Source organism: Synchiropus splendidus, chromosome 1 (genome assembly GCF_027744825.2).
Source record: "Synchiropus splendidus isolate RoL2022-P1 chromosome 1, RoL_Sspl_1.0, whole genome shotgun sequence".
Lineage (NCBI taxonomy): Eukaryota > Metazoa > Chordata > Actinopteri > Syngnathiformes > Callionymidae > Synchiropus > Synchiropus splendidus.
This window is the reverse complement of record NC_071334.1, coordinates 13,160,752-13,185,311: the sequence shown is the minus strand read 5'-3', so window position 1 is coordinate 13,185,311 and position 24,560 is coordinate 13,160,752. Positions and strand designations below refer to the sequence as shown.

The following is a 24,560-nucleotide window of genomic DNA, read 5'->3' as shown; positions in this document are numbered from 1 at the left end:
AACAAAGACTTTCATTTCAACGTGTTCACAATGTTCCTGATCAATGAGAATGTTTGGTGATCGAATCAACCAAGTGGGCATCCATCGTGTGACAATAAGATGCTACATGAGGTCAGTGGAAAAAAAAATCTCACAGAGGTGGATTCAGAGCTTTAGAGCGCAGGAAAGAAGGAAAACATCATACAGAATGAGTGTTTGAGAAGACAGTAAAGAGCACGAGGCATGTGTGCACAAGAGCTTTGGAGAGCAGAGAAGACAGAAACGGAACAGCAAGTGTTACTTACTGGAGCGAGGACTCTCGTGCGGTCCGTGTAATCAATGAGCGATTGGTTGAAAACAAGACATTAGTGCTTTGGTGAGAAGGGACAAAAGAGTCCAGGAGACACACAGCAAATTCCATCAAAGAGGATTTATATTTACACAACAATGTTTTTTGGTTTATTAATGTTTGAAATTACAGTTTACTATGATCAACTTGTTGTTTGTCTCCAATGGACTCAAGCACAATGACAAACACGATGGTGTAAGACATCGCCAGACCAGTAACACTGAAAAACATCCATATTGAGAGAAACGTTGACAACAATAGCATTTTGAAATGTCAGACAACCCACAATGGATGCACTTGAGAACACGCAGATCATCTTCATCATTCAATTGTGAAAAAGTTTAAAAAAGTGATCGTCACAATGAGGTTAGAGGGAGCACGCATCAGCATTCCTCCATGCTTGTAGAAACCCATTCCCCTGATAGAGATTCAATTCTATTAGCTCAATGTATTCAGAGTGAGTAGACGAGTCCACTAAAAAAAGGACAAACACACTGTTCCCACAGAGGTTTCTGTTTGTTGTGAGAGATTGTAATCATTCCGACAGGGTGCATGCAGGCTGAAATCATCATCAGTTTCCACCATGCGGTGACATGATCGTTCCTCAGACAAATACAGTCATGCCAATATGCCGGTCAACGCGCCGTAGCTTCGGCTGCTCACATCACGGCTGACCTCGAAATCTGACGGCAGCCTTTTGAAGTTCAGAGTGCTCTTCTGATGCAGCTCCAGATGACCCTGAGGTATTTCACTGGGCTTATCAGCTATGACAAGAGTCTGACCTGGACTCGGGCCAAAATCTCACTCTGGTTTAGCCGTTTTTTCATCAGCAAAAAAAACAGTACTGAAGAACTGAAGCTAGTGTCATCGGGAGCTCAGGCCTGAACAGTTTTCAGTCCATACAGTAAATGGCTATATTTTCTAAAGATATAAAGGTTATGAATCACCACAAAAATAAGGTTTTCTGGGAATATGTCTAAAGTCAGAATCTAAATTATTCTCCAAACACCAGTTTCACTTGATGAAACTCAGATTTCAACAACAAGATTTCCCATCTTCCTTTAATTATCTAGCCTGCAATAAATGCTATCTCCTTGAAAATTTTGGAATGGAATTGTCATGTTACAGAACCCTGTACAAAAGGTGAAAATCTGCCATATATGGTATCATCTTTTGTGTTTCAATCTAACCCATATCTGCACTGCGTCTTTCAAACGTATTCCAAACACTTTGTTGACTAGTAAACCACAGACTAGTTAAAGTCAGTCTGGAGATTCTTCCTCAGCTCGGGTACACATGCTCACTGACTTTCCTCAGAGCCTAAAAAACAATGGCCAGGTTTTGAAAAATAAAGCGCTAGTTTCCAGTGTCATATGCACAAGCATAAGTACACAGCCAATACTGTGAAAATATAATCATATTTTACTTTTATTTTTTTAATCATCCAAAATGATATTATTTTTTAATGGCAGAATAGCATTTTTGCAGGCCAAAAATAAAGCAAAACTAAGGATGACACGATGTATTGGCACTGAGGTTGCCAGGCTCTTGACTTCTGATGTTCTTCAGACAATTTAATAAACTCCCAAAGGTAGAAAAAAAGGATTTTTCTACATTCATGCGCATGCGTTCAACAGTTCCTCAGACTCCAACATGCCCCGCAGTGCATGCACATGCGTCATCAATCACCACACTGGAGTCACTTCCAGTCTACATACAACTGTTCTCTACTGGCTGCAAACACTAGCAAAACAAGGTCAGGTTACTTGAATAACAAGATTAATGCTTGACTTGACCCAGTCCTCATTTTCCCATCCTGATACTGAGCAAAAGGAGATGCACGACTGAAATAAATGCATCATCCTTAACTTTAAGTAACCTCATATCCACGACATAAATGTAATCATTTCCTATCTGGTGGCGGAGGCTGTGACCATGGAAACGGAGACTGCAATTTGTTGCCAATTACATTGTTAGTAGCAGATGGACGCCACATAGAAAACCGCTCCGAGGCGACATATTAACCTTCACTGCAAACGCTAAGTAAACGTCAGCTTTTTATTTCCAACACCAATTACTCCTTGTCAATTAACTTTAGGAAGCGCCATACGCTGAGTCTCAGCACGGCGGGTTAATTCGGCCGGACATTATGAAAGACGGAGCAGAAAGAGTAGAGCAGATCAGCTGAGGTCGCATACAGCACTTACTCTGAGGACATGAAAGAGGACAGCGGTCCCACCTCTTTGGCTTTCTGCAGAGCATGCTTCTGGTTGAAAGCTGCCTCTGCTTCCTCTTCATCCTGATCCAGAGCGAATTGAAGAAGGAGACAAAGACAATGTCGATTTTTAAGAGGTAAAAGAATCGAAGAGCAACTGTGGAATTAACCTCTAATACCTTGGTTAGTTCTTGAGCATTGGCAAGGTTATCCACAGCAATGGCCAAAAAGACATTCAGCAGAGTGTCTGGTCATAATTGAGGTGAGTGTTCCTTCACTGTTTCACTTATTGATCACAGCACTTCATGATGGCCCAGGGAAAAGACCAGTGTCATCGCAGAGCACCAACAAATTTTGGTGCAAGTCAGACTAACTGCTGAGGTCAGGGAGAGCTTTATCACTTCATTGGGAGAGACCGAGTGCATTTACTCAGGGAAGCCATATTACTCTCAATGTTTGCATTTGTGTCAAGGCCCCTCCGGCCATACTTTTATTTTGTCAGCTACTTCCTGCTTCTGTGTGTGTCTTTGTCTCCCTGGACAGTGTCGGGCGCGATCGCCAGCTGCAATCAATTTTTCACCGATGAACCCCCACCTCTTAAGGAAAAGCTGCAGGTTGATGCAGAGCCAGATGGTGAATCATTCTACGCCATGGTATGTTTTTGGACTCCTGATCTGAACATTTTGGACTTTTACTTCTTGGTTTGCCCTGATTTTTTTGCCTTTGCGCCTGAGAATTTTTATAAGTTTATTCAAATTTATGTTCTCTTGTTTCTTAGTTCCTCGTCACTCGTGCCCGACCTGTTGTCATTGTGTTTCTGGACTCGTTCGATTGCTTGCTGGATTTTGGTTGAGTTTGCCTCGTTGGAGTCTCTCTTAGTTATTTGTTTTGGACTTGGGCCCTGTTCATTTTGGCTTTGCTGTTTTTGCAATAAACTCTGTTTGAGGACATATTGGTCTCAGCCTTTCTATACTTCCTGCTCTTGGGTTCTCCTCATTGTCTGCACCGTCACACTATGTTTCATTTAAGGTGAGGTTTGGGTTTCTACCTGCATTTCCAACTTTTTAGGCTGCACATTTTATAATACAAGTTCTGGTCCCATATATATTTTTAAATCATTACATTTTCCAGGTAAAAAGTCTCTTCATTCAATAATCCTAAGGACTAAATTACTCACTCAAATATGTCATCCTTTTGACAACCACAAATTGTTCATCCCATCTCAACCACGGTGGCCAGATGTCATTTCCATTCTGAACTTTTGTTATATTCTGCTTACAGCAATCGAAGGTGGCGCCTGAGAGCTGGCTGCTTAGAATTGTTTGTTTGAGTGCTACAACTGACAGCATCCTCTGGTGATAGCAATTTTGTACATGTATGGATTATCACACTACATAACTCAGGTGGGCTGCAAGGGCAAATGACAATTGCGAATTTGTAATTTTCGTTGGCACAAAAAAAACAACAAGGGGTTGGGAGGTGTACCTGCCATGATAAGGCTTGTCGCTGACTACACAGATTACAGCATCACATAAGGGACACAAAGAACAAAACACCTATTTCTAACAGCTGAAACGATTAAGTTCTATGTGAACCTAACCTGATTCAAGATTTTGTAAATGTTTTGTAATTGGTTTCAGGGTTGCACCTTTCTTTTTTCATTCTAACAATAATAATATATCAGTTTTATATAGCACTTTTCTAGAGAACAATCAATTTTCAAAGCTGTTCTGCAAAGGTGGGCTTTGAGTTGACTATTTTAATTTAGTCAAATAGTCTAAACTACGAAGCTAAAAATGTAGTGAAAGTGATAAAGAATAACTTCAAAAAAATGTTCAACCATCTGAAGTCAAGGATACAGTTTCCAAAAAGCGTGAGCACTATGAAATATATGGAAGACCACATGCCAGACTTCACTCCCCCTTGAGAGCGAATGCCATTATACATGACTTCATTCCAGTCTTCTCCCGTCAGGATCTAGGAACAGAGAAGTCCATGTCACTAAAGGTCTTGTATATGAGGATGACTTTATAAAAAGCTTTTCAAGACCTGAAAGACAGTCATGATGGCAGCAGGAAAAGTGTCAAAGTTGGTCGGGGTATAATCCTCGAAGATAAACCTACATGTATATTAGGAGGATATTAGGAGATTAAAAGGGTCTGATCTCTGAAAAGTCTGAAAAAATGAGTTACCTGCCACCAAAAAGCTGCATTCCAAGAAGAGCAAAGACAACGATGAAGAGGAAGAGAAGGAAGATGAGAGAGATGATAGACTTCATGGAGTTCATCAGTGAGACCACCAGGTTTCTCAGAGACGCCCAGTATCTGAACAATGACAGAAGGTGTAACGTCAGGACGGTGTGTGAGATAAGCAGTTTGTAAAGACCAATGTTTTCACATGTCCATCGCTCACGACAGTGAAACTAACACCAAAAGTAGTACAGATGTTTGTTGGAAAATACATGGATGGCTTGACTTCATTCTGAGTGGTGTGTTTTGTTGTGAGTGTGAAAGGTTGCAGGGCTAACTTGGTAATCTTGAAGATCCTCAGCAGACGGAGTGCACGTAGGACACTGATGCCAAAAGACGTTCCAGGCCTGAAGAACCCCCACAGCACCTCAAAAATGCTCCCAACAATCACCTGTGGAAGTAGGAGGGGACAGGATTGGAGAAAGATGGGCGTACACAAGTCTTCCGGAGTGTAGGAATGAAGTACTGACGCTGCAGTCAAAGCAGTTGAAAGAGGAGTGAAAGTAGAGCCGCGGTCCCAGGCTGTACATCTTTAAAAACATCTCAGTGAGGAACAAAGCGAGGAACAAGAACTCTGCATAGTCTGGAAGAAAACAAAACAGGTTAGCCACCTGGAGCAAGAAACATGAAGAATTGCTCAATGAGTAAGTCAGACACTCACACAGGAAGTGGGACAACCACAGTGGCTGATCATGATGCACGATCGCAACACACAGAGTGTTCAGGGCGACTAGACCCAGAACTGTCCAGTAGAAAGTATGGGTCTTCACCAAACGACGGATTGAGATGCGCAGGAGACGCTCTTTCCGGCGGAAATACGCAGTGGAACCACGTTTAGCGCTCCTGATACTCCCTCTGATGGGAACGCCTTCACGAGAAAGTGACATTGATGACATGAGACAAGAGAGACATGAGAAACAATTATTCACCGTTTTCCACAGGATTATAAAAACACATCCGCCTTAATGAAAATCAAATCTAAATAAATGCATGCAGTGGTCCCTGACATAATACAATATAGACTGAGTTGAAGAGTTGATCAATGCACTCAGTTAATAAAAAAAAAAAAGTAAGCTGTGAATATATGCTAATAAAATTACACATTTTTGACACATTTTTTTCCCCACAAAATAAGGGGTCTGTCTTTGAACCCTCAGCAGGGACTCCTCAAGCATGTTACAGACTGTGCAAACAATATCTTCAGCCTGGGTTGTCACTGACACTCACCCACAGAGGCGATGTCCCCGTACTGTTCTTCGCCAGGCTGCCCTCGATGTGCCACATCTCCTCCTCGTCGCTTGATAGTGGTGGCTCTCTTTAGCACTGAAAAGAACAAATGGATCACACAGTGTCATCACTGCTCATACAGCAAGCCAGGTGACACCAGGCTGACTTTTGGGCATCAAGACTCTTACTGGTCAACTAAGACAGCTCCCTGTGCTGAAGAGAGCAGGTGGGGTTCCAGTTCAGTGGAAAGGTCCATGTGTTTGTCTATGGCTATTGTGATAGATTAGATAGACAACATAATTTGTCAAATATACCTCCGTAATTCTAGGTATAAAAGAGCTTTTGATGGTAGCAAATATAATAATATAAACATTTAAAAAAGCTAAATAGAAACTTATTGTCGCCTTGTATTTTTGTTTATTGCATAAAGACAAAAATATTACAATATAATTAATGTGAATTGAAGATAAAAAGCTTAAAAAAACTGCAGGTGCTGTATCTGTGTTTTTCACTTGTTTAACCAGTGGACACCATTAATAACAGCCCAAAAGTTGCCATGTGCAGACCCCTGGATCTTCCTGAACCCGAGCTGGAATACATGCGCTTCTACTAAAGAGACTCCATGCAAATAAAAATCACAGCTCAAACCCTCCACATGCCTGAACTGATGAACCTTAGAGACTCATTTTGCCAGAAGGTGAAATGAGACAAAATGCTACCCAAAAGTGCACAAAAACCCCTGGATTGCATGACATCACACCACCATGCTGCCAGGATCAGCAAGCACTCAGGCGTGGTCTCGTTCAGAGTCAGGGGACCGGACCATGCAGAGGACGCATGCTGTCGTGAGGACGGTGTGTTTGACCTTTTTATTGCAGACTATATCCTGTCACTGTTTCAGTTTCCTGCTGTGAGGATGTATTATATTCTCCCAAACATCAAAATTACTCCCAGATGTGTTGCTGAAAGCAAAACACATCAGAACAACTGCAGAGCCACAGTTGCCACGGTAACGCCAGGACTCCACCTTTCTATTATAATGAAAGCTGTCACGCTTTTTCTGCTCCATGACAACAACCAGTTACCCGATCTGGCATAATGACTAGCTCAAAATGTTGTGTGACTTGTCTGAGGTCTAATACCGGACCTGAAGCGAGAGAACTGTGGCTGGGCGAGACTTGTTTTCTGTTGAAAATGGTGCACACCATGTATTTGTTGTAGATAAAGTGCAGTTGTGATTGCCTGATCAAAATAGAAAAAGACGGTTCTCACCGTAGGCACCACCTGTACTCCATTCTGGGAGCCTCCTGAGAGCTGCCAATCAATCAACATTTCATAAAATGCGTGCTGGCTTAGCGACGGGGAAAGGTCAAAGTGCACGGGGAGGTGGGATAAGCGTTGTGTGGTGCGGCCTCAATAATCTGCGCTCTAACTTCTTAAGAACCAAGCTTTTCTTTAGTTTTGCTTTTTGAAGTTTTAGACAGGAATTACATAAAAGGAGTAAAAACTAAACTCGCTGTATGTGTACAGGAGGACATAAGAGGTTAGAGGACCCATCACAATACAAACAAAACTCAGTATTTGGTCAAAATCATCTCATCTTTTCTGCATTCCGACATCAATTTGAATTTGGCAGACAGGAGCTCTCTTTGAATCCAGATCCCTCAATTACAGTGGCCTCTGTTCATCCATCACTTTATGTTAAACAGACTCGATCTGTGCAGAGAAAGCTCCAGTCTTTATTTATTTATTTTATTATTATTATTATTTTTTACACATTTAGTACTTTAGTTTTCCTCCTCAAACAAACCAATTTTTCAGTCAAATTAAGTAGAATCCAATTTCATGAAGCTCTATTCATGGTAATCTGAAAATAAACTTTGTTATAACCATTTTTCTTTCACCAATGTAAGCCTTCATATACTGGACTCTTGTTTGGGGTACCAGAGAATTAGCGTTATCTTTATCACGTTCTTACATTGAGCAGGAGCAGACCAAGAAGGCCTCTTATTTTCACATCAGGTATTACAAAGCCCACATACAGAGAGGAGAGATCTCAGGAAGAAGTCACAAAGTTTAAAAAAAATAAGCAAACATAAGCATGAGTGTAAAAAATTACCAACTGACAATTTGTACTTTGCAATAAGCTCTGTAAGTAGTAGATGTTGTGAATAATTGAAAGGGAATAAAAACGTATTTCAAAAATGAAATGAAATATAAAAACACACACACAAATGGGACAGTAACCAGCATTATCTCTTTAACATCAAGGGACTTTTGTGCTTTAAAATGAAAGCACAACTGAAACCCCAGTTAGCTGTATTGGCAGTACTAAATGCGAACTGAAGAATTAGTATATGCTTTGAATTCACTTTTAAATACCTCCTCCGTACAGTAATTCTTCGTAAGGGATGGGAGTAAAACAAAGCATGAATACTGCAAAGAGAAAGAGGAAAGGCTCGTAATGAGAAAGATTTACCGTCGAGTGCAGAAGGACCAGGATTCTTATTCTCCTCAGCGAGCATCACCTCCTCTGGAAAAGATAAAAATGACTCATGTTTACCTTGGCAATATCTATAAATGGTGCAAGACTGGACGTTTTGAACCTACCTGCCCTGTCGATCCAAGCCCGGTAGCCATTGAGCTCCCTCTCGATTTGCTGCTGGCGCCTCAATTTCATGAAGGCCCTTCGGTTCTCCACCCTTTCCCTCTCCTTAGCAAATTCCCTGCAGATGCAAACCAGGGGAATAACACGTCCACACTTTGATGGCAGTGGGACTTATCCTCCCTGTGTTGGTCATGAATTAAACTCTTTGTGTGTTCGTTTGACAACGCAAACGGAGCGGCGAGAGAAGCAGCGTCGACATCCTGAACACCGCTGAGATAATGACAGTGGATCCCCATTAACCTTTCTGTGAAAGTAATTAACTTGTATTCACATTTACTGACACATTAGGGTTTTGCTTGTCTGTTACTGCTCAGTGGCTTTGTGAGTTTTACTTTAGTCAGCCTCATTGGGAACCATGGGGGTAATAAAACGCTGACTAAATCGGAAGCATCAACAGAAATAAGTTTGCGATTTAAATGACTCATGCAGAGTTAGTTGAGTTGTGAACACATTATTAAGACAAACTATCTGCCCCCATCGAAAGAGGTCTGTCTGCTGCCACATCCTAGCTAGAGAAACAAGAGCATCTGTTCGGGACTCAAATGTAGCAGGACATCTTGCCACCAAGAGTCAACATGAATCTATGGTGATGGAGTCCGAGCTTCATTGAGAAAGTTGGGTGTGTGGAATATTTAAAATATAGGGTCGCTAAGACTGAATGTTTGTAAAGAGACAAAAAAACATTCCATTTCAGAAGTTTAATACAAGATCATAACTGTTAGTCCGGGACAAATGTGTCAATGTGTTAACATCCCTGTGTCAGAGAAAAATACAATAGAGAAATCCAGTGCTTTATTTATGTAAAGAACTTAGCCAAGATAAGACAAAGACCAAACTGAATAAAGAAAACAAAAGAAATCCCCATTTGTGTAACTACTGGATGTGAAGTACATATATTTCTTCAACTTGCCTGCCACGTAATCGTATCTTTTTTTAAGTGTTGAGGCTCCGTGGTGACGGAAAATTGAACAGTTGAAATGTTTAGGAAAGTGAAAACTGTTTAATTTTGAGCCAGATTCATACCAACACACTGAGCTGTCTTTTTCCTGTTTTCTTTGTGTGATATGTAAGGTTCATCAGAGACCTATATTGACTTCACAGCACAAGGTATGTTGTATGTGTACTTGTCTTGTTTGCTAAAGATCAATGGAGTACACCCCGGAGTTTCAAGTCCATGCAACAACATTATTATTGAGCGGTTTAGTGAAGGACTCAGGAGACAACCCACCCAGACAGAACTCCCAGCACCAGGTTCAGGACGAAGAAGGAGCCGATGATGATGAGGGGGATGAAGTAAAGCCAGTTCCAGCTAGGACCCAAGGCATCATCAGCCTAAGTAGAGAAAAATCAAGTCAAGACTCGTGCTTTTAAAAAAGAGTGGAGGACCGAAATACACAAGAGTAGGTGTTAGGGTGGTTGTTAAAAGTGGTCCGGAGTGGAGGCATCGGCTATATTTAAATGCTGTGACTGAGAGAGGAGATACCAGGCCTCCACTTTCTCCATAAAGTTGATCGGTTCAATATTTCTGTAATCTCCACTTCTCTCTGGTAAATACCAAGGAACAAACACAGGACTTACAATACGCCATTATGGTCCATGTGCTGTCGTCAGCAGCACATTAGCAGCATGCTGTTTGCTGCTCTCTTTCCTTCATCCTTCCTCCAACATCAGTGCGACCATTTCACATCACAACATAATGCAATCATGCAAGGTAATTGTTCTTCTTCATCCAAGTACAATAAAAACAGGTAGAGCAGCGGTCAACAGCAGGAGGAGACAATGCTAGTTTTTCTCTTACATCGTATATACATGATTATGCAGGATATACTATTTTGTTATGGATGATGCTGCACTCTTTGTATCTGTAAGTTAATACATTTAAAATCAAATGTGGAAACAATATGAGCTTACATTGTAGAGAACTGTGGTCCAGCCCTCCATAGTGATGCACTGGAACACTGTTAGAACTGCAAACAGGATGTTGTCGAATTGGGTGATGCCATCATTTGGACCAATCCACGTGTCACTGCACGTGTATTTGGGAGGACACTGACGGACGCCACATGGAAAGTCTAACTCGGTGAAGTCCACCGTCTCATTTGCTGGTGAGAAATGGAGACAAGCAAGAGGTGATGTAACTCTTTCTAAAGATACGTTATATGAAACTTTGAATGATCACATGACACAGTTGTTTACAGCTGAGTACAGTGGAGGGGGACAATGTCACATGCAGGGAATGATCTGCATGCTAGTATCATTTAAGACAATTAGCTCTTTTTTTTAAAGCAAATTGTTATAATTCAGTGCAGCAAATGCTGTTAAAATTGACATATTTTAAATCCCAATTTTTAACCTGGGCTTCCTTCATTTTGCTTCAGTAGCGATAGAAGTTATTGACGAAGTAATAACACCAACAAACCATAAAACGTTGCACTAATTTGCATCGACATCATACCTAAAATCCCATGCCGGGGCTTGCAGGTGCTGTGCAGTTTGCCGCTGTAGAACTCCAGGCCGATGATTGCGAACATGAGGATGGCGAAGAAAAGCAGCAGGCCAATCTGCAGCAGTGGAACCATCGCCTTCATGATGGACTTCAAAACTATTTGGAGACCTAGGAGTGAATCACACAGCATAGATACAGCATGAAATCAATGGGTTTGAGCAGATCAGGTACCTCCAATATGCCATAAAAGGACCTAAATCTTGGCATCTAAGGTGAGTCAACTGAGGTAGAGTGTTATCTCCTCCCTCAGACCGTGTTCAGGCTGAAGGAGGAGATGTGCGCTTTTACAAGTTTGTTTATAGAATTACTCCAAAGTGGACAAATATATTTCAATGAAACTTTCAGGGCTGGTTGGAACTGAACAGAAGTAATTTGGATTTTTTAAAAACACAACATACAATGTTGACAAAACAAAACAAAACAAAAAAATACCTTATTTGTTATGTGACTATGGTAATAAAATGTGGATTTATTAACGTTTTGAAGGTTTTCTCATTCATTCCCAGCAGAGGGGTCCCTTCTTCGTGTCTCTAATGTGTGTGTTATAGGAACGCAGAAGTGCTCCAGTCATCTGATTGTCTGTTTGAGCTCATTGCATGTGGAATACTGCATATAACACAAAATATAGTGATAAAATAAGTGCAGGAAGATCAAGCCGAGTGGCTTGGTAGAGGTATAGACCTGTACTTTAGTTATTGACTCATTTTGTCATTATAAGTTCCAGACAATTATGAAGAAAATATAGCTGTGCAGACGTCTAATTTGGGGACCCAGTTGTGGCTAAAATAAAAGGACTGCAGTACAGCTGATGATGAATGCCAGGAAGTGGAAGCGAGCACCTTTGAGCGTTTAAAAGAAGGAAAGATACTCACTGGGAATGCCTGAAACAAGCTTGAGTGGCCGTAGAACACGCACTGCTCTGAGAGTCCTGAGGTCAACTGAGATGTTCATGTGGGCACCAGCTGCAGCCAGAATCCTAATCAATCACACACAAACACACACAAAAAACAAAGATTTTGCCATTTATTCTTTTTTTTGTGCCACTGCATTGTGTGTCAAGCCAATTCTGCGCTAGCTCCTGCTCTCTACTGGAGGAATTGGATGAAGTCAAGTTATAGAACAGCTGCAATGCCCAGAGAGAGCAAGTGTTTTGGTCTGCAGCAGTCGAAGACCAGGAGGATTTTTTTTTTTTTGGCTGTTGTCTCCGTGTGTAGGTGGATGGATGTGACAGCTGTTGTTTCGGACAATGACAGAAAAAGCAGCTTTATTGAGGGGAGCCAGCAGAAACCTCAGAACCACTAAAAGGGTTTACTACAGCAATTCTGGTGCACTTACGTCCGTCAAAAACTTGTTTTAATTTTACTTTGTTTTTTTCTACTTGATTCACTTGATGCTTTATACATTGGTGGCCTTCAGCTCCAAAACTGAGTAGAATAAATAAATCCTGGATTGGAGATCTGAGTCTGCTCATTAGTCTGCTCTCATGCTTTTCTGTTTTTAGTTGGCATTTTCTTTGCCTGACCGGCCGCTACTTCTTCGTAGTTATTTATTTTTCACCAAGAGCCAATTATGCTAACAAGCGTGACGTACCATACAATAACATCTCTATAAGCACTGACAGACTTAGCACTTGGGGAAGAATATACTCTGCATTTGGCTGAAAAATAAAGGAACAGTTAAGTGGAAGTGCTTGAAGTCGATAAGAAAAAATAAAACCAAACTGAAGCTACCGTAATAGATGACTGATGAAATCAGGTGTGTACGTGGTTAAGGACCTCAGAGTGAAAGTACATTTTAAGAATGAACAGTGGTTCTTGTCTAATGTGATGTGGGAGGGCATTACAGACTACAGGCTACAGACTGAAAAGAACTCGACTTCTCACAGGTTCCTCGTGTTTTAGGGACCATGACGGGAAGCCGGGGCACTGGAGACGGACATGACAAGTTAAAAGCTCTGCTAGATAGGGAAGGTGAGACCATTCAACAGCAGAATGATTTAAAAACAGATTCTAAAAGACACAAGCATCCAGTGCAGAGTCACAAGGACAGATTTGGAGACCAGCCTAGATGTGATAAAACAGTAGACTACTATTTCCAAAAGCTTTTTGGGGCGACACCTGAAACGACTACCAGATATTTGGAGGAACACATGGCATGTTTGCTACAGAAATGCAAGGTGGCATGAAGCAAATATATTCCAATAAAGCACCAAGTTATTACTCATAGAAATACACACTTAAAAAAAGACATTTTTATATTCTGTACATCGAGATATCATCGTGATCTGGCTGTTTGAATTACATTTGCCCACAACTCAATTCATTTTGTTCTCCCTCAATGAAATGTGTAATTTGTTATCACACATTATTTTCTTATGACAAAAAAATCTGTAATCTTAAGTATTGAATAAGTTGGTTTTCTTCCAGATTCACATTTGACTATTATTTTATGTTTATATTTGTATAATTTTATATTTGTATTTTACCATTAATAAAACATTTCCTGACCTCGGGATTAATAGAGGACTTTCCGTGTAGATGACACACGGCAAGAAACCACTGCTCAACAAAAATAAACAGAGTCAGGAATCCACATCCACTCATATCTGTGACATCAAACTAAGAAAAGAACATTGTGTCGCTCAGAAGAAGGAATAAAAATACCACCATTAACTCCTGATGAGCTTCACACACTAACTTCCTCCTTATTCATTTCTCCTCTCGTCACGTTGTGTCTGTTTTTAGCTCACGTCCCCTTCAGTTTTCACGACTCCTGACAATAGTTATTTCCATATCTTGCCTTTAGTCACTCGCAATGAAGAAAAGTTTTGACAGAAATTTGCCTCTTCTGTCTGCATGACAGATGTTGTCACTTTAACTCCCGAGGTGGATATTGTATAGCTTTACCACAGGATTTGTCACAATTGTTACGTCTGATGGAGTTTCTCAGTTCTCTCTTCATCCTCAGTTGTCAGGGTAAGTAGCTTTGCGATCAGGCGTGAATCACAGTGGAAGGACGAGAATTATAAAACGTCTGTTTCATTGAGATGAGGAAAACAATCTAAAACATGTTTAAAAACAACTTATAATGACATTAAACTCGAGTAAAATATACATAATGCAAGAAAGGAAGCAAATAAACTGACAATGGAAGTAAATAAATGGAAGACAAGAGCACTTGTGATTGTGCTAATATTAAGTAGTGATGTTGGTAATGTTGGAAAAAGAATCAATACTACAGAAGATAAGCTTAATACAACCAGTACATGATTTAAAAACTGGAATAGATGAAAGAAATCATGCACAACAATGTAGCATTGTACTACCAACAACTTGACATCACAATATTATGAGAAAATAATAAATTCAATTTGTGTCACAGATTACATCAATGTCCTTTTCTAAAACGCTAATCTGACTTGTGTTCAAATTAACTTGTTAAAGCATTTCATGAATTGTTTCTTAAACTATGCTTAGGGTCACATTTGTAGCCGTTTCTTCGTCTTACACAGATCAAGATGAATGTCTGAATCAAATGTCAATTTTATGGCTCAAGACAGTGTCAGAATCTTGTGGGGCCATCACCTTTGTGGAGACAAGTGTGCTCCATCACCAGAGGGGGATGGAAAGGACGTGTTGGCGCTCGCATATCGAAAGACGCCTGCTGCATCCAAAAATTGATTGAGCTGCTTTTAGTTATCAGAAGCTGTGGCGTTCAGCAACCTGCTGTGGGTGTATCTGCAGGCGTGACATGGGAAGCTGCTGTGGTCAGCTTTGTCTGCCATGATGAACGAGTGACAGTGACAGCATCATAACGCTGCATGATGGATGCATCATGACAACGGCTGCGCCCTGATATTGACAACTCTGCGACTGACAGCATCCTGCCTTTGACTGTCAGTCTGATGGGATGCTAACACTCCAGTGTTGTCCAGGTTTTTCTCTCAATACCTGCACTGGACTCTACTGTAGCTGCAGCCATTGTTTACAGTGCTACTTGACACCACACTCTGGTTTTGTTCCAATACAATAAAATGTAATTATGGCATGACATTATATGCTCAGAATATGTTATTTGATTCTATATATTTATATCTTTATTTCACAAAAATATCGACTTACACATTTATATTTTATTTAATTCATGATCAATAACTGTTACAGTCTTTGATATAATGCCCAAGTCGTTTAACTGCTCCAAATGATTTTCTAAAAATCGCAAAAACCAAGCATGTACTAAACAGTCAACCTTCAATTGTTTGGTCATTTACTCCACATAAGCGCGAGATAACATCAGAGTTCAGTCGTCTCATGATGGTACTGTTATTACTGGCTGTGTAGAAACAAATGTTTGCACTGCTTCTGTCAATATCATTAACAGTCGTCTCAGACTAATAAGTTGTGTTAGCTTCACTTTTGTTTATCAGCCAGTTATATTAATATTTGCTCTTTGGTCTGGATTAATAATTAATTGGAATTCATAATTTATCAACCATCTGCTGAGCGCAAGATTAAAGCGTGCAAGATTTCTGTGATATTTTGAGGGAAAATGAAATGATGCGTCTTTGGGTGGCAGATAAAGACACAAGAAAAAATGTCAATGCAAATGGCTGTGCATGACAAATATTAACAGCAATCTGGAGTCTTGCTCGGGTACAAACTCACATCACATAGATGGAGTTTTTGCTCTTTTTGATGGGAGCTACTGTAGATGACCACCACAGTTGCATGTTTTTAAATAGAACGGTGCAACATCAATCCTCGTTGAAACCATATCACTAGTTTTACACCACCAGTTTTACATCCAATGCCTGAATCTGATCCTATAGATGCCACTCCTCTAAAGAGTTCGATCCTTGTCTTGCCTAATGGAGTGGGTTTGACCAGTGGGACTTCAGCCAGGGACAGGCTGACCCAAGGCAGGGCCCTCTGTCACCACGGGAACAGCTCATGGGGACACACTCACCCTGCTGTGGATGGATATGTCAGGAATTGATCAGACAACCATCAGAACAGAAGATTGGAGAGGACAGTTGTGTGCGGTCGTGTTCCTTTTTTAGGTGTGTGTTGCTGTGTGTGTGACAGGAACCAGTGAGAGAGGGAGGCGAGAGCATACGGTTGTACCTGGAGTCTGTTTTATAGGCTCATTTCTGCCAAGCAGACAGAAGGTGTTGGCTGAAAACGTGCTATAGTGGCACATTTGGTCATCCCCATGAAAATGACACACAAATACACAGCCATTTGCCAAGATGCAGATTTCAGTGACAATACTGGGGCATGATTTTCCCATTTGAATGAGTTATTAGCGGTACAAAAAATACAAACAAAGGAGACATAAAGAGCACAGTAAACATAAAAAAATGGAACTAAATAGCATAAGAGACGTAGACTTCCTGAATAGATGCCAGTGGATGACACTTAATTTTATCCATCCATGTCAAAAACAGCCCTTCATCACACTTCAATTTTCCATTCGTTGCACAGTTATTCAAGCAAAGAAAACAAAAGGAAATATGACATTGGGGCAGAATTCTTAATCGTATCCTACTGCCAGAAGGTTTTTACTGCCAAATGGCAATTTACTTTTGTGACGGGTATTTTCTAATGAAAATATATCGCTCAACAAATACAACTTGAGCTGAAACCACAGATCACCAAACCAAGCATAATATAATGCTGCCGCGAGTTAATGCAGTGGAGAAGTGGAGAGTCTCTTGCCGCTGACACAGAGCTGCTGGGCGTCGCCTTCTGCCATCGCTGTCTCCCTAATAGAAGGCTTGCTTTTGAATCAGACTCCGACCTGCTTATTAGCACGTACAGAGAGACTTACAAGAATCCTCCTCAGCCTTTCACTTTCTATCCTTATTATCCATTATCTTCTGCGTTTTTACCAGAGCATCTGGGTTGTTTCCTCCTCTTTCCTGTTCATTTCAGCATCCCCAGGTAGCTGGCAGAGACGGAGCAGAGCCTCCATTTGATTTTCATTCACAGTGTTCCAACAACTACCATAACAGCTTTCTCACTTCACATGCCAGGTGCTTTTTCACCTAAATTCTGCCCTCACACTTAGATAGTCAAATCTGGCTTGTTTATCTACAAGTAGAAAGCGGGCAAAACTTGTTAATTGGCTTTACTGCTATATATAAATGAAGCATGCAAGACTCCCTCCAGAAACAAATTCTTTATAGTCAGCAACGCAGGCTTCTCAGCTTCAACATCTTCTCCCTCCATTGTCTGAACCTCCCTTTCTTCCTCACAGTGTCAACGTCGGGAGTTTGAATTCAACTCTTCAATAATGAATTCAGATTCATGTAGAATTCTCTAAGAACTGGCTTCCTTTAAATATGGTAAATACATTCATGTTATACTTACCTATCTAAACTCTGTGAGTACATAAGTGTATTGTAAACTGTATCCTCTGCTTGCTCAGTAAAATCACAAAATAGGCAAAAAGGCAGTTTATTCAACACTAAATGATGAACGTCCAAGTTTGAATCAACACAGGGTTGTTCAAAATTCTAATGATAATTTATAGTCACATAATACACATAATAGAAGTGGATTTTTATATTATATTAGCAGAAGCTAAGCTATGAGCTGAGAACTAATATGCAAATAAAAAAGCTGTTTAGTTTGGCTTGTTCTGGAAACGTTCAAAACAACACACCATGAGTCAATGTTTGCTTCTGTTTTGTTTGTGTTTTCTATAGTTAGATCCTGTGTTCGCCCCTCCTTGTTCTCCCAAGCCTGACCTGTTAATGGAACACACCTGGAACAGATTCACAACAATCCACAACCTGCCTGTAAGCCCCGTTGGTCCAGCGTAGTGTAGATCGACGGTGCTGGTATTCGTTTCTAGAGTTTGATCATATTCATCTGTGAGCTAGTTTAGACATGCACATGCTTTCTGTGTGTGTTCTAGCCAGCATGTGTGGTGTGTTTGAGTGTGTGCGTTCTATGTTCTTCGTGTATTCTTGGGCATGTTCTACAAGACAGTCTTGTAAATATAAACAATGTACAGCTGGACAAGTTAAAGTGAACATTCATAACATGACAAAAGTGAGTAGCAATGGTTCTCCCTTCTAGTGTTGGGTCCATATATTGCATTAAACTCTTGTGCATCACACAGTTCAAAGAACCTCCAGTAAAGCAGCTACAATAGCCTTCACGTCTCCAGAAGCCAAGTTGCCATATGCAATGCAAAACCGCAATGTTTACAGCACAGTCGCCAGCTCTGTGCGCTGTTCATTTGTTGAAGTCCGACTGTTAAACTTCGATCATGATGGAAACGTGCTGTGTCATTAACTCCCACAGTGGTTCCCATGATTCATTCCTGAATAATATTGTCATTTTGCCGAGGTGTTGTGTTTACTTCTGCCCGAGTGACACTTTTTAAAGCCTTCTGACTTCAGTTCTGCTTAAACCAGTCTGAACGCGGGCTAGTTTGATAGAAACCACCAAGGCTCTGAGAGTCCAGCACCATGTTTGGGTGAAAGGCCTCTGTGTTTCCCTCCTGGTTGGGTGACGCCTTTGCTTATCTTGCCTGTCTTTCTTTGTGTATTATTAAACTAGACACAAATCTAAAGGAAATCCCCATTTGCACCAGGGTCCCTCCACTTCATGTTGTGCCATATTTCAGTCGACCAAACTAGCATAGTTTTGGGTCCAGTCACTCCAGACTTCCTATTCTTTTTTCATGTCACAGTGATGTGTAATCAATATCAGTGCATAGTATTTAAGCCATAAGGTATGTAGATTATATGTATGCCGCCGCTGCCATGTTTGCTCATGTTGCTGATTTCATACTTGAGCTCCTTCACTGTGTGAGTGTGTGTTATTTGATCAGAGACAAACCAGAGGAAGTGGGCGGCCTGCTCTGCGAGTCCCAACTTTATTTTGCAGATAGAAATTCAAACTGACACTCTTAACATAAACTTTTTTCATTTGAGCACTTGTAATGAAGATGGATTGTGTTGTAAAGTAGAAAAAAAGTTGTGTGACTTCAGTGACCTCCAGCAAAGAGGTGACATATATGTTCCTTTGAAAATAAACCATGTTTCCCTGAACCAAAATTATCGCTTCACTGCACTTGACTGTTGGACTTTTCAATTTTTTGGGGGGCGGGAACATTATCATTATCAGCATTTCAACCCAAGACTTTCACTCTTCAAAACAATTCTGATTCATTTTTCCCCCATTCATGAAACCTCTCACAGGGTCACTCACCCACTGAGGACCACAATAAAATCCATGACGTTCCATCCATTCCGAAGGTAAGAGCCTTTATGGAAGACAAAGCCAAGGGCGATGATCTTTATCCCAGCTTCGAAACAGAACATCCCAATGAAGTATGGCTCTGTCTTCTCCTGTGAGTGCAGGAGACAGATAAAGCCATGAATTACTGTCGGCAGTAGACTCAGATGAGGCAGCTGCTGGTCGGTAGATCTAAATCAGATGCTGTTGAGTGCATGATGTAAGTCTCACCAGTCTCTTGGACATGGGGGTCTTGTCCTCTCCAGGAAGGTGCTGCTCCAGCGCCAAGACGATACAGTTGGCAATGATGGTGGCGAGGATCATGTACTCAAACGGCGTGAAAGACAATGTTAAAGAACTTGCTTGGGTAATTAAAGAATGTGCAAAATGTTTTCATAAACACATAGAGTCTGGCTTCCCTCACTTTGTCTCCAAACTGATACAGAGTTTGCAGTTTAAAAAAAAGAAAAAAGAAAAGAAAGTTCATTTTATTCACTTGCAGATTTCTCATTCTTGACTCAAGACACCCATTCATTCTCATAGATTCAGGTGGCTGTCTGACCAACAGCCCTGGCTGGTCCTGGTAAATGAGGTTTTCGCTTCAATCCCTGCCTCCTCATAAGTTAAATCCAACTCAGCCATTTTAAATCCTCTGTGTGGGCAGACCCCGCCTGGTGAGGAGTAGTTTAAATCTGCTGAGAAGCCAGAGAGACGAGGCAGAAATGGAAAAGGTGATTTGTGTGATAAGAGGCATCAGTTAAGGAGATCTCATATATATGAAGAGTCAAGCTTCAGCTGGAGCAACAAGAGCAGTTAAGGCTGACATCAGTGGGATCGATGTTGGGTTGGCAGCTGGTCACTCAGGGACGTGTGGGTGATCTGACGCCGCACAACAGACTCACATGAGAATATCATCTTTAAAATGAGTGAAAGTGTTTTTATCATACAGTTAGTACGTCGAAGGCAAGCGCACGCTGACAAAGTGAGGACAGACGACGGCGGGAGAGTGAAGGTGAGAGAGAGAGAGGCAAAAGAAGGATGTATGGATGCTGAAGGAGTGAAAGAGAACAGAGGTATCCACGGCAACAGGTTCCTCTCTGTCTAAAAATCAGAGCCGTAATACTTAATACTATCTCCCTGGTAACACACATCCAAAATATAAAACATATGGGTTCCAATAATGTAACAACAATGACTCCTGGTCACAATGAATATTGAAGTTTCACTTCAAAATTCATTAATTCATCAGTTATCAACACCCCTCACTGGTGCTGCGAGGTACACTACCTGCCATGTGACATGAATTGCGCACGTTGTCTAGTATCTTTAGCAGCAAACTGTCTCGTGAGCGATCCTGTGAGTCACAGCGCTCCACCTCAGGTTCCTAAAGCATGTAAAAATAGAGTGTGAAACCCTGAGAATCTGTGAGTGAGCATGAGCATGGGCTGGAGCCAGAGCCAATAATAGATGTTGAGGAAATGAAAGGTGGGCCTCAGGTGGGACCCTGTGTGAGAAACTCAAACCTTTGTAAAACTCCAAATGTGTGTGACTTGTATTTCCTTATGACCATGGAACTGAAAATAGCAAACACTATAGGAGTTGCTCAAACTGAGGGAGCAGCATCTTGAGTCACTCCCAAGCACATAGCCCAAGTCGTGGACCGAAGAAAATCTCACTGGTCTAGAATCCTTCAACAGGAAGTCTATGGAAAAATTGATAGCATTCGTCCATAAATGCATTAAGCAGAGCTGTGGTTTGCATCACAGTCCATGCATGGTCCTCTGTAACACTGAGTCTACCTCAAAACACATTAGTTTTTGGAGCTCTGGATTTGAGTTTGATGTGTCTTCAGTTGATCAGTGTTTGCTTGTTGCTTCTCCGCAGGGCAAAAATCTGCTGTTATTGGACTGCAAAACAGCCAGATGCCGAAATCTTTGCACTCATGTACATGTTCAGTGACAAGGTACTACAGTAAAGAACATTGAGTGTGTGACTTCACGTTTTAACTTTGCACTGAAAAGCAGGGTGAATACAAGCACACTAATAGAGAAAAGGATGAGCAGGAATTGCAGAGTACAATAAGCACTAAATTATCATCCTTTACCCTAACATTTCCCTGCAGCTTCTCTGATTCAGTCTCCTTCTTCAAAACCCCAAAACACAGACACAGCAGCCACCAGGATGAAATCAGGATGGTCTTGGTCTTGGTCTTGGTTTGAAGGTTCAAAACTTGGATAAACACCTCCTTCCACTTTTAAAAAGGAGATCATGACTTTGGTCTGGTTGCATTGGTCACCACCACAATATTGACAAGTTATCAGCATGACTCTAAATCCTTCATTAAATGACAACAATCAGTATGAATTCAGCTTTTTTTCAGAGTTGGATGTGTGTGGCCTCACACTCACAGCTGCCATTTTTCCATCTAGGTCACTTGATAAATAGAGCACAGCACTTTCTTCCTCTTGTCATTTTATGTTTGTGTTCCACATCAGGTCAGTAGTAGCTCTTTCTTTCTTTTAATGTTTAATACGTCTTTGGTGAACTCACATACACATCAATGAAAACTCTTTAAATAGGACCTAAGTCATTGCTGTAACGACTTTGCGAACGGAGCTCATTATTATCAGGCGATAAAAAAAGTGCTGCTTCACATTATGTCATCTAGAACTTTTTATCATTTCTATATTTCAGTGAACTGCTATATAATGAAGAGAGTCATTGGTTTACATCAGGTGAATCTTTTCTTTTTCCTTTTTTCTTATTGGACACTGCAGTTGAGAGAAAAACAGCTCTGAAAAAAAGAAAAACAAATGAAAACCATGACCTAAAGGTAGCACGTGTCAGCAAGTGTCCAATGATAGGAGCATTGACAAAGTAGTATATATATATATATATATATATATATATATGATAATTGACATTTTTAGATGTTTAGAATATTTGTCTTAGTCCACGCCAGACGCATTCCTCTAGTGTTTTAAGTTAAATAAATGTTGGATATGATCATTCATTTTGGTGTTTTTATCATTTGGTATTTTTGTGAGGCATTCTTCATATAAAAAAAAAACAGAGCTACACCAGATCACCTGCTATTTAGGAAAATGCAGTCAATAAATGTGCATCCACTTAACAAAAAAAAACTATTAACATATTATAAACATTAATAGCTCAGACGCAAGGACAAGTCATCATACTCCATCAGACAATTCAAACTTTTCTCTGCCCTCATGTTCATTCAGAAAAAAAAATCATTTCAACGTTCAATCCAGCTCACACATGCTGAGTAAAATTGTATTAACAATAAATTATTCAGGGTTGCATCTTCTCAGTGGGACACTTCTCTCTGCGGGTTTCTCAGAGGGGATCGTTTAAGAAGAGGAGCAGCTGTCAGTGCTCTCTCCACCGTACTCTGTTTTGCTAGTGGCTAAGTTTCAGAATCCTTTTTTGACTAAAACAGGAAGTAGAGACCCCAATAGCGAATCTTCAACACAGAATCTTCCAATATTCTTTTGTCAACACAAGCTGTTGCCTCAGGTGTTATCGAATTGGATTGATCTGCGGTGGTTAATTGAAAAGAAAAGCCTCTCACAGCGAAGTCGCTCTGGTTAGTGTTGCTTGGAACAAAACACTGACCTTTATGAGACGCCCTGCAGGGACCAGGTCCTGCTCACTGTATTTCCTTCATGAAACCAGGAGGTTATCACAGAATTATTAAAAAAAAAAGATTTACAAGGCTCTATTTAAAAAGAAAACTAGACACTAGATGTTTTAGCTTAGATGTTTAGAGCCTACCAGGCGACGGAGGTTACTGCTGCACTCACAGATGTTGCAGTACTGATTTTAGGATTATGGAGAAAGAGCTGTTTTTAGATGCAACTGAGTTTGAATAGGGTTGTTAGTGTATGTTTGACTGAACATAGAGTCGAATCAATTATACATCAGCAACACTTATCTGAGTCTCTACAGGAAACACAGGGAAAAAAAGACAATAAATGCAGCCACAACGATTTCAAGGAGTTACTGTTGCTGCACCAATCACTTTTTACACTCTATGTTCCATGTGATCAGCTCACGCATTAACTCGTACACGTGCTTGTTTTATGACAAAAACAACAACAAACAGCTAAGCAGACCCTGTTATCGGCCCTGTCTGGAAAATAATTTGCAAAATAGTTGCTTTATAGTATGTAGAATATACTGACAAAACTTCTGTTAAAAACAGATGAGGTTGCCTGTTAGATGTACATAATATGTGAGTCTTTGCAGCCACATCATTATTGCTGTCGAGACAGCAAAAGTTGTACATTAAATTTACATTATGATGTTTGTGATTGTTTCAAATGAACCCATTTTGTATTTCTATTGTGCCTCAATACACTGCACACTTTAATCCAGAACAGTGTTTTGATCAACTGTTGATAAAAGCAACACATCACTTCATGTATCTTTGCATGACACGTTTGAAGGTTTCAACCTGAGAGAGTAACAAATTACATCATGTCTTCTCAAACAAACTGAATTTCCACTCTAGCTGCATCATTTTTTTTGTTCCCTTTTAAACTGCAAGTAATAAATAGTTAGAGATGACATTACCGTGGGATAGCAATGAAAAATCTACAAAGTAGTGTAAACAAACAGTTGATATTGTTGATTTCAGTTGTGCAGTTTTGGGGTTACTTGATCTTCTTTGTTATCACCGCACCAGCTTTATTAGCCACAGTAGCACCCTCCATCTCTATTACACGACAAGTGTATTTTAATCTCCGTAAAATCAAATAGAACCTCATTAGATGTAACAATACCCTCCTCCCTCACATTAATTTTCTTGAATTTTCCTGTGGTCACTACAGTGTACTTGTTCTATTGTATTACATTTTGATGCGGTCACTGCATTCTGCAACCACGGCAAACACAGTACTCAACACTTTTACACCGAATTGTTTACATAAACATATGAGCAGGACCTCTCGCCATAATAGACATACAGATCATATATCGGGTTGCTTTTCAAGGCAGGTCAACAGGGATGAACAACAGTAGAATGGAGCTCACATTTGCTCAGGTGCTGCAGGTGAACATGAAGCTGCAAAACCCATCACTTTTTGTGTCCCT

General features: G+C 40.6%; 1 protein-coding gene across 9 annotated transcripts in view; it reads right to left on the bottom strand.

Annotated features, from left to right (window-relative positions):
- The window catches only part of LOC128771792 (voltage-dependent R-type calcium channel subunit alpha-1E), a 67,336-nt gene that overhangs the window by 17,630 nt on the left and 25,146 nt on the right, over nucleotides 1-24,560 (bottom strand). For 5 of the 9 annotated variants that reach the window (XM_053887760.1, XM_053887676.1, XM_053887589.1 and 2 more), the window contains 18 exons: nucleotides 19,677-19,783; nucleotides 19,419-19,558; nucleotides 12,066-12,169; nucleotides 11,143-11,301; nucleotides 10,599-10,789; nucleotides 9,916-10,019; nucleotides 8,630-8,745; nucleotides 8,499-8,552; nucleotides 7,292-7,333; nucleotides 6,020-6,115; nucleotides 5,454-5,660; nucleotides 5,263-5,375; nucleotides 5,071-5,183; nucleotides 4,736-4,867; nucleotides 4,593-4,662; nucleotides 4,403-4,520; nucleotides 2,723-2,790; nucleotides 2,536-2,627 (listed from right to left, as the gene is read on the bottom strand). In XM_053887760.1, the coding sequence (XP_053743735.1) occupies nucleotides 2,536-2,627; nucleotides 2,723-2,790; nucleotides 4,403-4,520; nucleotides 4,593-4,662; nucleotides 4,736-4,867; nucleotides 5,071-5,183; nucleotides 5,263-5,375; nucleotides 5,454-5,660; nucleotides 6,020-6,115; nucleotides 7,292-7,333; nucleotides 8,499-8,552; nucleotides 8,630-8,745; nucleotides 9,916-10,019; nucleotides 10,599-10,789; nucleotides 11,143-11,301; nucleotides 12,066-12,169; nucleotides 19,419-19,558; nucleotides 19,677-19,783 (2,026 nt within the window). The remainder of the gene's footprint in view (nucleotides 1-2,535; nucleotides 2,628-2,722; nucleotides 2,791-4,402; nucleotides 4,521-4,592; nucleotides 4,663-4,735; nucleotides 4,868-5,070; nucleotides 5,184-5,262; nucleotides 5,376-5,453; nucleotides 5,661-6,019; nucleotides 6,116-7,291; nucleotides 7,334-8,498; nucleotides 8,553-8,629; nucleotides 8,746-9,915; nucleotides 10,020-10,598; nucleotides 10,790-11,142; nucleotides 11,302-12,065; nucleotides 12,170-19,418; nucleotides 19,559-19,676; nucleotides 19,784-24,560) is intronic. The other 4 variants (XM_053887937.1, XM_053887851.1, XM_053888112.1 and 1 more) reach the window with 1 other exon arrangement.